Source organism: Pan troglodytes, chromosome 9 (assembly GCF_028858775.2).
Source record: "Pan troglodytes isolate AG18354 chromosome 9, NHGRI_mPanTro3-v2.0_pri, whole genome shotgun sequence".
NCBI lineage: Eukaryota > Metazoa > Chordata > Mammalia > Primates > Hominidae > Pan > Pan troglodytes.
Window position 1 is genome coordinate 4,639,288 of NC_072407.2, and position 14,675 is coordinate 4,653,962.

The 14,675-nt window shown below is 56.0% G+C and overlaps 1 protein-coding gene across 11 annotated transcripts in view; it reads left to right on the plus strand.

Moving 5' to 3' along the window:
* Positions 1-4,339: 4,339 nt before the first annotated feature.
* The window catches only part of PTDSS2 (phosphatidylserine synthase 2), a 47,195-nt gene continuing 36,859 nt past the window's right edge, over positions 4,340-14,675 (plus strand). For 4 of the 11 annotated variants that reach the window (XR_002938402.3, XM_024346849.3, XM_024346850.3 and 1 more), the window contains exon 1: positions 6,446-6,804. Coding sequence is in view for 5 of the 11 variants with exons in the window: in XM_024346849.3 (XP_024202617.1) it covers positions 6,623-6,804 (182 nt within the window). In the remaining 6 variants the exon portion in view is untranslated. Of the gene's footprint in view, positions 4,582-6,445; positions 6,805-8,420; positions 8,638-9,146; positions 10,575-14,675 lie in introns of those variants that run through there. The other 7 variants (XM_024346852.3, XR_008537924.2, XM_063783621.1 and 4 more) reach the window with 7 other exon arrangements.

The following is a 14,675-nucleotide window of genomic DNA, read 5'->3' on the forward strand; positions in this document are numbered from 1 at the left end:
AGTTAGATCTAGTTCAGAAACAGAATGTGCAAGGCTTGTTGAGTATGGGAGGAACTCACACGCAAGATCCACGTTCCCAGCCCCTGCACTGTCCGTGACGGGTGTCGCTCCCCAGTCCCCAGCTCAGCCCGCTCAGGGATCTCTGTGCTCATGTTTTCACTGTGTCAAAACAATCTTCAGCTGGGTGCGGTGGCTCACGCCTGTGATCCCAGAGCTTTGGGAGGCAGAGGTGGGTGGATCACGAGGTCAGGAGTTCAAGACCAGCCTGGCCAAGATGGTGAAACCCCATTTCTACTAAAAATACAAAAAATTAGCCGGGCACGGTGGCAGGCGCCTGTAGTCCCAGCTACTCAGGAAGCTGAGGAAGGAGAATCATTTGAACCCGGAGGGTGGAGGTTGCAGTGAGCCAAGATCGTGCCACTGCACTCCAGCCTGGGTGACAGAGCGAAACTCTGTCTCAAAATAAATAAATAAATAATAAAGTAAAACAATCTCCACGTTGTCAGTGTGTTAAAACAATCTGCTAGCAGGTCATGTGAGTTACTCAGGCGCCACTTCAGGCGTCCACACAGCTGCTGTGCTCTCTTTCAATGACTTTTTCAGCATTCCCAGTTGCGTTGCAGAAACACTGTTCCTCCTCCCCCAACACCTTCCGTGGGCGTCACCAGAGGAATCCTCAGTCACTTCCAGAGTCCTGGCTGCAAAGCCAGCATGTCCAGCCTCAGGGGAGAGAGCTCAGCGAGGCGGCTGCATTGGCTGCTGGCCCCACCCAGCGTGGAAGTTCCCTTACGTTCAGTGAAGGGTGGAGAGCGAGGGGGACCCCACCCAGTCCTATCTGGACAGAAAACCAGTACAGCCCTTTCAGAAAGCAATTCAGCTATAATACGTATTAAGAGCCTTAAAATTGTTTAGAATTTGGTTCATTAATCTTTTTGTAAACTGTTCTAAAAAAATGCAAAATAATGAAAATATGTATATATGTCATTTGCAGCAAAAATTGTAAACCACCAATGTTCAACAATAGGAAAATATCAGCGAAAACATGGTATTCATATTTATATGCTGATTAAGCAGACATTAGAAGTTATACTTTCAAAGAGTTTTTGAGAACATAGGAAAATGCTTATGTTATACTGTTAAGTGAAAAAACAGACTACAAACGTATAAAAAATTTTTCTAGATTAAAAGAGATTTATTCATTTATTCTTTTTATTTTTATTTTTTGAGACGGAGTCTTGCTCTGTTGCTCAGGCTGGAGTGCAGTGGCAGGATCTCGGCTCACCACAACCTCCGCCTCCTGGGTTTGAGCGATTCTTCTGCCTCAGCCTCCCAAGTAGCTGGGATTACAGGCATGCACCACCACGCCCGGCTACTTTTGTATTTTTTGTAGAGACGGGGGTTCACCATGTTGGTCAGGCTAGTCTTGAACTTCTGGCCTCAGGTGATCCGCCCGCCTCGGCCTCCCAAAGCGCTGGGATAACAGGCATGAGCCACTGCACTTGGCGGAGATTAATTTTTTTTTTTTAATGTTCTTTTACTTTAAGTTCCAGGATACGTGTGCAAAACGTGCAGGTTTGTTACACAGGTAAACGTGTGCCATGGTGGTTTGATGCTCCTATCACAAGCATGTATAAAATGTTTATGTAAACGTAGCCAAGGTGCGTTAAAATATGGGAAGAGTAGACTGATATTTGATATTTACATTTGCTTAACAATGTGAACTAAGGATGGTGTATTATGCTTTTCTTCATTATGTTTGTTTTCAAATTTTCTAACACAAACACATCACACTTTAATAAACTGTCTTATTAAATTTGCTTTATTTTTCCACATTCAAGTATATTATTATAAACTTTATTTCCCCCAGACTCAGCCTGACTTTTGGCTTCCGGGTTTGAATGCAGCTCCTGAAGAGGCAAGAGTTTGGCCTGGACGTCCTGGCAGGTGGCCCTGCCCTGCCTTGGCAGAGAACTTTGGTCGAGGTTCCCCGTGGGCCTCCTGCTCTTCCTCTGTGGACCCTGGACCCTGTTCCTCTGTCTTTCCTCCTCCCACTTCAGAAGACCCCGTCCACCAGACCGCCTCCCCCTGAGGCCCAACGTGCAGCAGAGGCAGCTCCTCCGTCCCTGCAGCCTCGTTTTAACTGTGGGATATGGCAGCCGCCCGTGGAGAGGTCCGGGTGACAAAGCCAGCGAGAGCTAGGGAGCGCCCAGGTGAAATCCCACAGGCAGGTGTGAGCACCAATTGTCATTACCTTTGCCCTGGGCCCCTCAGAGACCTGTCCTCCCCCACCCCACAGCCTCCTGGGCGCGGCCACAGACACAGACACAGTGTCTGGACGAGCAGACTCGTCCAGGCACTGCTCAGAGGCAGCCCCTCTGGGTCAGCTGGAGTCGGTGCCTCTGAGAACCTGCCCCTGTACTCTCTCTGGGCTGGTCTCAGGCACCCTGCTGGCTCCAGCCTCTCTTGGCTGACAGTGCTTGGCAGGCGACCCCCAGCCTGAAGCCCCTGCAGGGGAGACCCTCTCCCAGCTGGGCCTCTGCCCTTGAGGTCCACCTGAAGCCGTCCTTGCCTGCCACACCAGGGTGGCATTGGGGTGGGGACCCAAACTCCTCCCGTCCTCATTGCAGGGACAACTCTGTCTCCTTGCTGCCTCCCCAACACCTCCAGGCCTTAACCATCTTGACTTGGGGAGTAGTCCTGCTGTCCACGCTCCCTCCAACAAGCCAGAGAAAACTCCCGGGCACAGGTGTGCGTGTGGCACGGTGAGTTTTTCTGTAATCCACTCACCTTTACAGATTTACCGCACCAGGGGAAATATTAAAACAGGCATTTGTTACTTTACAAATGCCTAGGCTTCCTCTCCCTTCCTTGCAAGGGCATTTTTAGAAAGCATTTCGCCAACATTCACTATTTACCACCATAAATGTGACTCTGGCCAGCTCTGTCCCTGGGTAAGGCCAGAATTGACCATTTTCTTAAAAGTTCCAGCGCCCTGAGGCTTCCGGCAGGCATCTCTGCAGCTGAGGAAGGCTTCTGTCCCGTGCACCCTTCCCCAGGCGGGGGACCCCCCATTTCTGCTGCTCTGGGGCCTCAAAGAACCAAGTCCTCCAAGCTGCTCCACTGCCTCCTCACCAGCCACGGTGCTCCCTGAGCCACAAACCTCCGGCCTCACCCCTGCCCCTCAGGCCCACGTCTTGCAATGGACTCTGCCAGTCCACGCATGCCTGGGTGGGGAGGGGTGTGCACTTCTGCAGCTGGGGTGAAGACAGGGACAGGGTAATGTGAGACTCAGATATGAGACACCAGGTGCAAAACTGCAGGTGGAGAGCTCCCTGTAGAGTGCAGGGGTTCAGGGTAGAGGCTCTGGGGTCTGGAAAGAGCTGGGCGTAGCTGTCACCAACCTTTCTCTGCCTCAGTTTTTTTTTTGTTGTTTGTTTCTTTTTCTTTTTTTTTTTTTTGAGACGGAGTCTTGCTCTGTCACCCAGGCTGGAGTGCAGTGGTGCGATCTCAGCTCACTGCAAGCTCTGCCTCCCAGGTTCACACCATTCTCCTGCCTCAGCCTCCTGAGCAGCTGGGACTACAGGCGCCCGCCACCACGCCCGGCTAATTTTTTGTATTTTTAGTAGAGATGGGCTTTCACCGTGTTAGCCAGGATGGTCTCGATCTCCTGACCTTGTGATCCACCCGCCTCGGCCTCCCAGTGTGCTGGGATTACAGGCTTGAGCCACCGCGCCCGGCCTTCTCTGCCACAGTTTTTTTGTCTCTAAGCGACAGTCAAAAATAGAACCTAAGGGGGTGTGTTAAGATCACAATAGTTGGCCCGGCGCGGTGGCTCACGCCTGTAATCCCAGCATTTTGGGAGGCCAAGGTGGGTGGATCACCTGAGGTCAGGAGTTCGAGACCAGCCTGGCCAACTTGGTGAAACCCCGTCTCTACTAAAAATACAAAAATTAGCCGGGCGTGATGGCGGGCGCCTTTAATCCCAGCTACTCCTGAGGCTGAAGCAGGAGAATCGCTTGAACCCGAGAGGCGGAGGTTGCAGTGAGCCGAGATAACGCCACTGTACTCCAGGCCTGGGTGACAGAGTGAGACTACGCTTAAAAAAAAAAAAAATCACAATAGTTAGCATTTACAAAGCGTTGGGAATTCTACTTGGCACGTGGCCAGAGCTCCGTAGTGATGGGCAACGAACACGTGGTCTGCGCGCCCGGGGCCGCGCGGTCTGGCAGCGCCGCGCCTTCTAGATCACGCTACTCGGGGTCCCAAGGCCCCGCCCCCAGGCCCCGCCCACAGACCCCGTCCTCGGCCCCGCCCCTCACGCGCCCTTGGGCCCCGCCCCCTTCCGCACCGCCCCGACAGGAACGAGCGTCCCTTCGTTCCTCCGAGCCGACAGGAACGAGCGTCATTGCGAGGCGGCCTCGCGCGCAGCTTCCTTGGGGCCAGGGACCCCAGTGGGGCCGGTACATCTCCCCGCCCCGGCCTCTGCACCCTGGAGGGACGGCAGGAGGGCTGTCTGTGCAGTTTGAGAGAACACCCATACGCAGGAAATGACCCCAACGCCACCGAGAGGGCGCCTGGAATGTGAGCGCCACCTGCTGGGATGGGAAGAGGTCTGGGAGGGGACCTGAAGGATGGTTCACAGGGAACCAGACCTGTCGGGTGATTGCTGGAAAGATGGCATGGACGGGAGCTGGCTGCTCTGGCCACTCAGCCGACCCCAGCTGGACGCGGCCAGGGCCTGGGGCAGGGGGCCAGGCCTGGGGAGGCCCAACAGCACGCCCCCTGGAGCCAGCGCCTCCCGCACTGCCCAGCCTGTGTGTCAGGAGCTGGGGTGAAGGTCCCATCACAGTCAGGCCCCATCCCTGCTGGGCGTGGCTGTGCAGGAGCCCCGCAAATATGTTTATATATTTAGTATGTGAGTTATATTTCAATAAAGCTGATATGAGATATACTTCGCATATCATGCAGTTCACCCATTCAACTCGCTTCGAGTGGACAGTTGAGTGGTTTTTAGGACATTCACAGATAGGAGCTGAGGTCAATATTACAGCACTTTCATCGCCCCGAAAGAAACCTGCTGCCCTTTGTAGTCGCTCCTTATTACCCCTTCCCCAGCCCCCGGTGAAAACTCATCTAATTTCTGTCTTCATAGATTTGCATTTCCTGGATATTTCATACAAATGGATCACATAATGCGTAGTCTCCTGTGACTGGACTGGCTTCTTTCACCTAGCATAATTTTTTTTTTTTTTTTAGACGGAGTCTCGCTCTGTCGCCCAGGATGGAGTGCAGTGGCACAATCTCGGCTCACTGCAACTTCCACCTCCCGGATTTAAGGGATTCTCCCACCTCAGCCTCCCGAGTAGCTAGGATTACAAGCGCCCGCCACAACGCCAGGGTAATTTTTGTATTTTTAGTAAAGATGGGGTGTCACCACTTTGCCTAGGCTGGTCTCGAACTCCTGACCTCAAGTCATCCGCCCGCCTCGGCCTCCCAAAGTGCTGGGATGACAGGCGTGCGCCGCCGCGCCCGGCCTGCCTAGCATAATGTTTTCAAGGTCCAGCTGTGCTGTAGCATGCGCATGCTTCGCTCCTCTATGGCTAATAGCATGCCGCTGTTATCAAAATGCTGCAGCTAGGAGCGCTAGTTTGTAAATTTGGCGTGGACACTTGTTTCCAGGTTTGAGGAGCTGCCACATTGCTTTTCAGAGTGGCTCAGGAGCTAATTTTTTTGCAGGGTACCATGTCAACAATTTGGGTCAACCAAAATCAGCGTGTCCGCACCATTTTCGCCGCCCAATTTCACGCGATCCTGCGAAAGAATGACCCAGACCGGTCCGGGCGGGGTGGCTCATGCCTGTAATCCCAGCACTTTGGGAGGCCGAGGCGGCAGATCACAAGGTCAGGAGTTCGAGATTAGTCTGGCCAACATAGTGAAACCCCGTCTCTACTAAAAATACAAAAATTAGCCGGGCGTGGTGGCGGGCGCCTGTAATCCCAGCTACTCGGGAAGCTTGAGACAGAAGAATCGTTTGAATCCGAGAGGCGGAGGTTGCAGTGAGCCGAGATCGCGCCATTGCACTCCAGATCGGGCGGCAGTGCGAGACTCCGTCTCAAAAAAGAATGACCCGGGTCGCGTAGGGTGAAGGGTCGGGAAGCGCCCCAAAAGGAGAACGGGTCTGGGCTCCGGGATCCGTCGGCGAGGAAGGGGCGAAGGGGTGGAGGGACTCAGGCCAGGCCGCCGGGGATGTCTGTGGTTACCTCCAAGCTCTGGAGGCCTTGGCGAGACCCGCGCCATCCGCAGCTTGGTTCCTGCGACCTCAGCCGCAGGGCAGTCCGGCTCCGGTTTCCCAGCAACCAGGCGGCATCCTTCCCAGCAAGCACTGCGTCCAACCCGCGACGTCGGACCACAAGGCCCAGCATGCCCCGCGCGGACTAGAACCCCCACAATGCACCGCACACCCTTTACTGGCCGGCCCGGCGCTGCTCTCCTGAGACCCCGCGGGCCAGCGCCGCGACCCCTTCCCAGCGCTCCTCGCGCTGTGCGCGGCGCGTCCTCTCGCCGGTGACCCGGTGTGCGTGGGGTCGAGGCGCCGGGCGGAGCGGCTCCGGGCCGAAACGCCATGCGGAGGGGCGAGCGCAGGGACGCCGGGGGTCCGCGGCCCGAGTCCCCGGTGCCCGCGGGCAAGGCCTCGCTGGAGGAGCCGCCTGACGGGCCGTCTGCCGGCCAAGCCACCGGGCCGGGCGAGGGCCGCCGCAGCACCGAGTCCGAGGTCTACGACGACGGCACCAACACCTTCTTCTGGTGAGGGCAGTGGGCGGCCGCGGGGCGGCGAGGGTGCCCTCGACCTGGGGGTTCCGGCACCGCTGGCCTGGGGGTCCCCGGCAGCGCCCTCTCGCCGTCTTGGAGTCCAGGACTGTGGCCGGGGGTTTGAGGGTGTGGCAGCACCGCCCCCCGGGTCCCGAGGAGCGGCCGGACCGAGCTCCCGACGCCGGGTCGGGCGGAGGGCGGCGCTGTTGATGGGGGACACCCTGGGCAGACCCTCCCTGCGGCCGCTTTGCGTCTCTCTCGCCGCCCTCCCCACCCCTGCCCGCCTTGGCTCTGACCGCGCGGTTCTGCGATCCAGACCCCTTCCCCGCCACCCGCCTCCAGCGTCACCCCAGAAACGCTTTCTCTGTCCTGCTGTCCAAGCTTCACCTGTGTCCCCCGTCATTCTGCCTGTGGTTGCTTCTCAGTGCTTGCGGCTGCACGAAATCATCTTGTGTGTCGCGCCCGACCCCACGTGGCGATCGTGTTGATTAGCAGAGTGTTGTGCGTGCTTCAGGAATGTAGTCGGTGTTCGTCGAATCCAGGCTCTGTTTCTCTCCTCAGTTGCCCCTAGCGGGGCCAGCGCCTCCTCCCTGCACAACTCAGCCCTAGCTACACCTTGGGGTCCCCCTGTCCGCCACTCTGCCTTTAATGGGGGTGGAAAAGGAAGAGGCCCCCGGGAGCAGCTGGAGTGTGGCACTCTGTGTCCAGACAGGCTCCAGGTGCCGCTCCTACTCCCGACAGCTGCGACCCTGGGCTGGCCCTTTGCCGATGCTCCTCTGTGAGAAGGATCAAGCCGTCGACCTGAAAGCAGGCTTCGTGAGAGGAGGGTTTGGCTCTTCTTGACTGCAAGGTGCCCAGTTCCCATCCTGTGGAAGGCCCCGGGGCACAGGGGCAGTAGAGGTGGGGTCAGCCCGAGGAAAACGTGTGGGAGACAGGCGCCTGCGGCCAGCAGTGGAAGGAAGGCTTTATGGACGCTTCCAAGAGAACCATGCTGTGGGCTGGTCGGAGAGCAAATCTGAGGGGCGAGGAGGGCCTGATGGAGGAGTAAGGGACTTGTCAGGGGAAGGCGCCACCACAGACAGGGACTTAACCGGCCCTGGGCTGTCACCGCAGCCGAAGCTCTGGAGAGAGACTGTCCAAGTGGTGGGAAAGCAGGTTAGGGTGGAGGAGGCCCCACGCAGGGTCTTCCGTGGGTGTGGGCAGCTGCTGTTTCGGGGAGGGCATCCGAGCTCTCCTTTGGGGAGATGAGTGTACCGGGTGGCTGCGGGGCCCTCGGGAGGGAGAGGAGATGGGGTGCCTGCCACGTGGACCCTCTGGCTTCCGGGCCCTGTGGACATCAGGCCTCTCCATCAGGTGCCCTGCCATGCCCCTTCAGGCCGTCCTCCCGCAGCACAGCTGGGGACCACCGGAGTCTCTGAGGTCCTGGAGCAAGGAGACCAGACTGGCTCTTCTGAGGTCCCGGAGCGAGAAGACCAGACGGGCTCCTCTGACATCCCGGAGCAAGGAGAACGGACGGGCTCCTCTGACATCCCGGAGCAAGGAGAACGGACGGGCTCCTCTGAGGTCCCGGAGCGAGGAAACCAGACTGGCTCTTCTTGTTTCTCATTTGGCCGTTCAGCACATTGTGGGGACCCCTACTGCCTGTCAGTTACCGTTCTACGGGACATAGCAGAGAACTAAACAAGAAGCTTAGATTCTGGCGCAGGCATGGAACTTCAGAAGGCTCAAAATGTGCTGGCTGGGTGCTGAGTGTGGCAGGAGCCAGGGGGCACATGCAAGCCCGCGCAGCCCACCCCGTACCAGGGAAGCAGCAGCAGCAGCCCAAAGGTAGGAGGGGGCCGGTCTCTTTAGAAGCCCAGACCAGTGGTCCCTGCCCACAAGGGGTGTTTGGGACACAGACGGCTGGGCGCAGCAGAGCTTGCCTGTCAGGAGGCCAAGGGGGTCAGGAGGGGTCTCCAGGAGCGGGTGCAGCGGGGCTGGCTGGTCCAGGTGCCTCCTTCCTGGGTCTTCTGGGTGGGTGGCTCTGGCTCTGGCTTTCCCCTCGACCCTGTCCCTGTAGAGACGCATGGGGCAGGTTCTTGCTGTGCCTCCTCCCTTCCCTGTGCAGAGGAAGGAGCTTCACGCTTCTGCGTGGCAGGTAACTCAATGCCTGCCTGGTGAGAATTCGTTACCTGCAGAGCCTCACACTGACCTCCTGAGTCCACCTGCACTGACTTGCTGTGCTGGCATTTTTTTAACTCTAATTTTGTGTTTTAGAGAGTTTTACTTTTTATTTTTTATTCATTTTTATTTATTTATTTATTTTTAATAGAGGGTCCCCCTGTGTTGCCCAGGCTGGTCTTCAACTCCTGGCCTCAAGTGATCCTTCCGCCTCAGCCTCCCAGATTGCTGAGATTACAGGCATGCGCCACCACATCCAGCCAGGGCGTTCATTTTCAAGGATGGGTGCACTTCCTCGGGCCAGTGATGGCGGCCATGTGTGAATTTTGTTTCTCTGTGACTGCTTGTCAGCCGTAGGGATAGGGCGTGCGGTTCGATTCAGGGCTTGACTGGCCCTGGGAGCACGAGGCTGAGCTCTCCTTCTCTGGATTCATTCAGGGTAGCAAGGACAATTGTGGGGAACATCCAGAGGAAAACGTTTAGATCCACAGACTCCGAGAAGCCCTGTGCAAAGATGTGGCAGCTCATGCGGTCTGGAAATTGTTTGGGAGAACACTTGGGGACCCCTTACCCTGGCGAGGTGCCTGTGAACGTTGCCGCCTGTCTGTGGGAGACGCTGAAGCAGCTTCGGATGACCACACTTGCTAACCAGCTCCCGAGCCGGGGGCCGCTGTGATGTTCTGAGAGTTTTTATTGTATGCTTGTGTCTTGGAATGGGGTGCCTCGAATGAGCCTTCTCAGTGACCTGAGGACTTTGTGAGGTGACCTCTGACCTTCAGATACCCCAGGTTTCTGGAAGATGCCTTTCTCCATCATCCTGGATCGGGGCTTTCCCAGCTTCGCCTACACCTGGGAGGCGCGAGTAGCCAGATGAAGTCTTTCTGGTCTTGCTGGTCAGAGCCAGAAGGGCCAGTGCCCGGTCCAGGAGCCTCTCGCAGGCCTTGGGCTGCCCATCCAGGCGTGGCCTCTCCTTGGCCCTTTGGACGACGACGCTGCATTTTCCTCTTGGTCTCGGCCTCCCTGCCCACCATGAGAGTGGCCATGAGAGTGACCATCTCCAAGGAGGCAGCTGGGTCTTTTCCACTCCCCATGGCAGGGAGCCAGCTGTCTTCACGCCCTCACCCTAGTGAAGTGGCTGAATTGCCAGGACTGATCACAGCTCTGCTCTGTGTCTGATCACAGGGCCCACACCGTCCTGCAGAGTCTGCAGGCGGGTGGGAGGAGCCACTGAACAGACCTGGCGTCCTGGGAGGGACGCGGAGTTCTTCCCTTAAGAGTCTCGTGCTATCTTGAGCCGCACTCTGTCACTTCCAAGATGTGTAGACGTCGTGCTGCGTGTAGGACACGGACCGGAACTCACTCATACGGACCTTACTTTCCAGGAGCGTTGGATTTGAGCAGCTCTGAGATGTGTCCTCCTGCAGGGCTGCTGTGCCTGGGGCCCTTTCTCTGGGTCCCTTGCCCTCTGCCTCCCTTCCTGCTGGGTCCTCTTCATTCCCATTTCTGCTTCCCCAGGGCCAGGAGGGTGCTGGGCACTCGGTGGCCACCTCAATGACAGTGTGCACATTTACCTGAAGGGGCGAAGGGTTATCTTTATATTTCAGGTAATCTCTGTGTTTTGGGGAAACGGAAAGATGGTGTTGGGTTAGGGTTGATCAATGATCAGCGTTTCCCTGGGCTACACAAGGAGTGAGTGTTGGGTTGGTGGCCACTTTAGAAACCACAGGAACGTCTCTGTCGTGGAAAGTCGTATTAAAGGAGTCAAGTTTTACGCCTGTAATCCCAGCACTTTGGGAGGCCGAGGCAGGTGGATCACGAGGTCAGGAGTTTAAGACCAGCCTGGCCAATATGGTGAAACCCGGTCTCTACTAAAAATACAAAAATTAGCTGGGTGTGGTGGCGGGCGCCCGTAATCCCAGCTGCTCGGGAGGCTGAGGCAGGAGAATCGCTTGAACCTGGGAGGCGGAGATCGCGCCAGTGCCCTCCAGCCTGGGTGACAGAGCAAGACTCCATCTCAAAAAGAAAAAATGAAGTCAAGTTTCAATTTTAACTTGTGTTAGTGTGTGATCCTGTCTTTGTGTGCTGTGGAACTTGGTGCTGGTGGGACACAGGCTGCTCGCCCCACCCCTTGAGCTTTGCGTTTATTCCTGGGATTCTGCATGTGAATGGGAGCCTGTGCTGTATCTGGGAGATGCTGACTGGGGTGCGGGCACGTCCAAGGGTCAGGGTGGGGCCGAGTGCAGCCTCCTCCTCCAGTGGGCCTGTGTGTGGAGTGGTGGCATTCTGGGTGTCCCTGAGGCCTCGTTGTTTCCATCTTCTTCCTGAGCCCACGTGGAGATGACGAGGGGTTTCCTGCTGGTCTCTTGCAGAACAGGGGTGAGTGGTGTTCTCACGTTGATCTAGCTTCTGGGTCTCCCATTCTGCATGTGAGCAGGTTGATGGGCTGTTGTCTCTTCCACGGTTAGCCTCCCTTAGGCTGGGGCTCCTTCACCCCTGTTTTCTTAGAGACATTACTGCCCAGAGTGAGAACCCGTCACGTGGGGTGGCCGTGTGGTTCCAAGACAGGGTCCTGTGGAGGCCCTGTTAGCTTCCCCACTGGAGGCCTCCCTCACAGCAGGCTCCTGTCCCGGCATCTGCACTCCAGCCAGGCAGAGTCCTGCTCCCGCGCACACCACACCCTGTCTGTCTGTGCTGTGGGCCCTTGTCGGGGCTCTGGGTGTCTGGAGCCCCTTGACCTTGTTCCTCCTACAAGGTGACCTCATCAGGAAGCACCAGGATGAGACTGTCCCTGGCTCCTCCGAAGGTCACTTCAGACATGTGCACCCTTTGGAGAGGTCCCTGCTGTTTCTCAGAACTGCTGGGGATGGAGGCTGAGCCCGAGAGTGCTTGCTCCTCGCGCTCCCTTCTTGCTATGGTCTCCGGAGATGCCTCCCAGGCCACGAGCCCTCCTGGCGTGGTTTTACTGGGACCTGGCTTTGCAACAAAAATAGTTGTTTTAACCTCCCTAACCACTCCCATCCCTCTTTTGTTTTTCTCTATAACGTGTAGGGTTTCTTAGCTCTCCTGTATTGGTCTCACTCCACTGGAAGGAAGGCTCAGGAACGCAGGCTGTGTCTTCTCCCGGGTGTGGCTGGGGCGGGGGCTCAGGGAATGGCTGTGATGGCCCAGTGTCCAGGAGGCTCCGGGCCCCACCCCCCGCCTTGCTGCATGACCTTCACAGTGTCACTTACCGGCCCTGACTTGCTTGCGGGCACCACGCACACGGCATGAAGGTGCCCTGGCCCGGGGCACGGACACAGCTAGAGCCACCGCGCTCCTGGCCGTCATCACGTCATTGGCTTTGCGATCTAAACCTGCTTCTTGTTTTGGTTTGTTTTTCTTTCTTTTTTTCTTTCATTCTTTTTTTTTTTTTTTTTTGAGACAGAATCTCACTCTGTCACCCAGGCTGGAGTGCAGGGATGTGGTCTCAGCTCACTGCGGCCCCCGACTCCTGGGCCGAAGTAATCTCCCCTCACCCTCCCTCTGCCCAAGTAGCTGGGACCAGACATGCGCCACCACACCCAGTTAATTTTTTTTTTTTTTTTTTTGGTAGAAATAGGGTCTCACTATGTTGCCCGAGCTGGTCTCCAACTCCTGGGCTCAAGTGATCCTCCTGCCTCAGCCTCCCAAAGCTCTGGAATTACAGGTGTGAGCCACGGCACCTGCCCCCAAACACTCCTGACTCTTCTTATCCTAACCGGGGTCATCTTACTCTCCTCACCGAAATCTGATGTCACCTGTATGGAGGAAAGGGTGGGCCTCATGGAGGGGCAAGCCAGGGACAAGGGGACTCCTGGGCCCCAGCTGAGCCCAGCCCGTTTCCCCTCAAGGGCTGTCTCCAGGAGGACACGTTCTGTAAGTGTAGTGTTCAGCAGAGGGTGAGTTTCTGGGTCACCGAATCCAGGCACCCTTAGGAATGGGGGTCTAAGAGGGCCTTCTGACGTGGGTTCTCTGCTGTGATTGTGGGCAGGTCTCTCAGTACTGAAGGGCCCCACGGTGAGCTCAGCAGGAAGGCTGAGGTTCCCTGCAGTTTCCTCATGGCTTAGGACTCAAATGCAAATGTATCTAAAGAAAAAGGTGGTTGATAGTCACAATGAAACTTTTATTTACCTCTGGTTGTCTTAAATGCCTAGTATTGTAAAATATGGCAGAAGAATTCACTTTCATGCCTGTAATCCCAACACTTTGGGAGGCCAAGGTGGGCAGATCCCTTGAGTTCATGAGTTTGAGACCAGCCTGGAAAACATGGCAAGACCCCGTCTCTACAAAAAATACAAAAAAATCCAACCTGACCCACATGGCAAGACCCCATCTGTACAAAAAATACAGAAAGTTCCAGCCTGGAGCCTCCACCTGCAGTCCTGCAGCTCCACCCTGGCTCTTCATGAAATCGGCTAAGTCCAGGCGTGGGTGTGTTCAGTGCAGCACCCACGTGCAGGTGACACGTCCATGCGCCGCCACAACCACGCTCACACCAGAACATTCCATCACCCGGAAGGCCCGTGTCTCCGCTCCAGTCTGCTTTTCGTGGATGCAAACTCATTTCCTTGAGTCGTGCGTGGGTGACAGCAGATGGGAGGTTTCTTTTGTGCCTGGCATCTGTAGCGTGTTTTTCTTTTCCTTTTTTTATCTTTTGAGACGGGATCTCACAATGTTCATGATGTTGCCCCGGCTGGTCTTGAGCTCCTGGCCCAAAACAGTCCTCCTGCCTGGGCCTCCCAAGGGGCGTGTCTTTGAGATCTATCCACGTTGAGGTCGTTGCCAGCAGCACATTCCTCTGAGTGCTGAGCCATGCTCCGCTGGTCGGAGGGACCACAGTGTTTCGTCCACTGATAGAGTTTTGGTTTGTTTCCCGTTTTAGGTTATTATACCTGAAACATCTGCATGTAAGTCTTTGACTGGACCTGTGTTTTCATCTGTCTCAGGCCCACGTTTGGGAGTGTGTCTTTGACTGGACCTGTGTTTTCATCTGTCTCAGGCCCACGTTTGGGAGTATGTGGCTGGCTGGATAGCAGACGTAGCATAGGCCTCACTTTTCTGTGCCGTTTTGCAGTCCCACCTGCAGTGCGTGAGCATCTTGCTCCGAGACCTCACCAGCACTTAGCATTGTGATGTTCTTAATTTCAGCCGTTCCAGCAGATGTGCACTGATGCTGTGTCGTGGCTTGGATTTGTGATGCTTTTAATTTCAGCCGTTCCAGCGGATGTGTACTGATGTGTCCTGGCTTGGATTTGCTTTCACGGTGACCAATGCTGCTCCTCGTTTGTTCGTGTGCTTATTGGCCATTTGTATGTTTTCCTTGTGAAGTGTCTGTTCAATTTTTTGCCTATTTTTTCATTAAATTGTTTATTGAGCTGTATGAGTTCTTTATAAATTCTGGATAAAAAGTATTTTTTTTTCTTTTTTTTTTTGAGACTGAGTCTCGCTCTGTCGCCCAGGCTGGAGTGCAGTGGCGCGATCTCGGCTCACTGCAGGCTCCGCCTCCCGGGTTCACGCCATTCTCCTGCCTCAGCTTCCCGAGTAGCTGGGACTACAGGCGCCCGCCACCACACCTGGCTAATTTTTTGTATTTTTAGTAGAGACGGGGTTTCACCGTGTTAGCCAGGATGGTCTCGATCTCCTGACCTTGTGATCTGCCCGCCTCGGCCTCCCAAAGTGCTGGGATT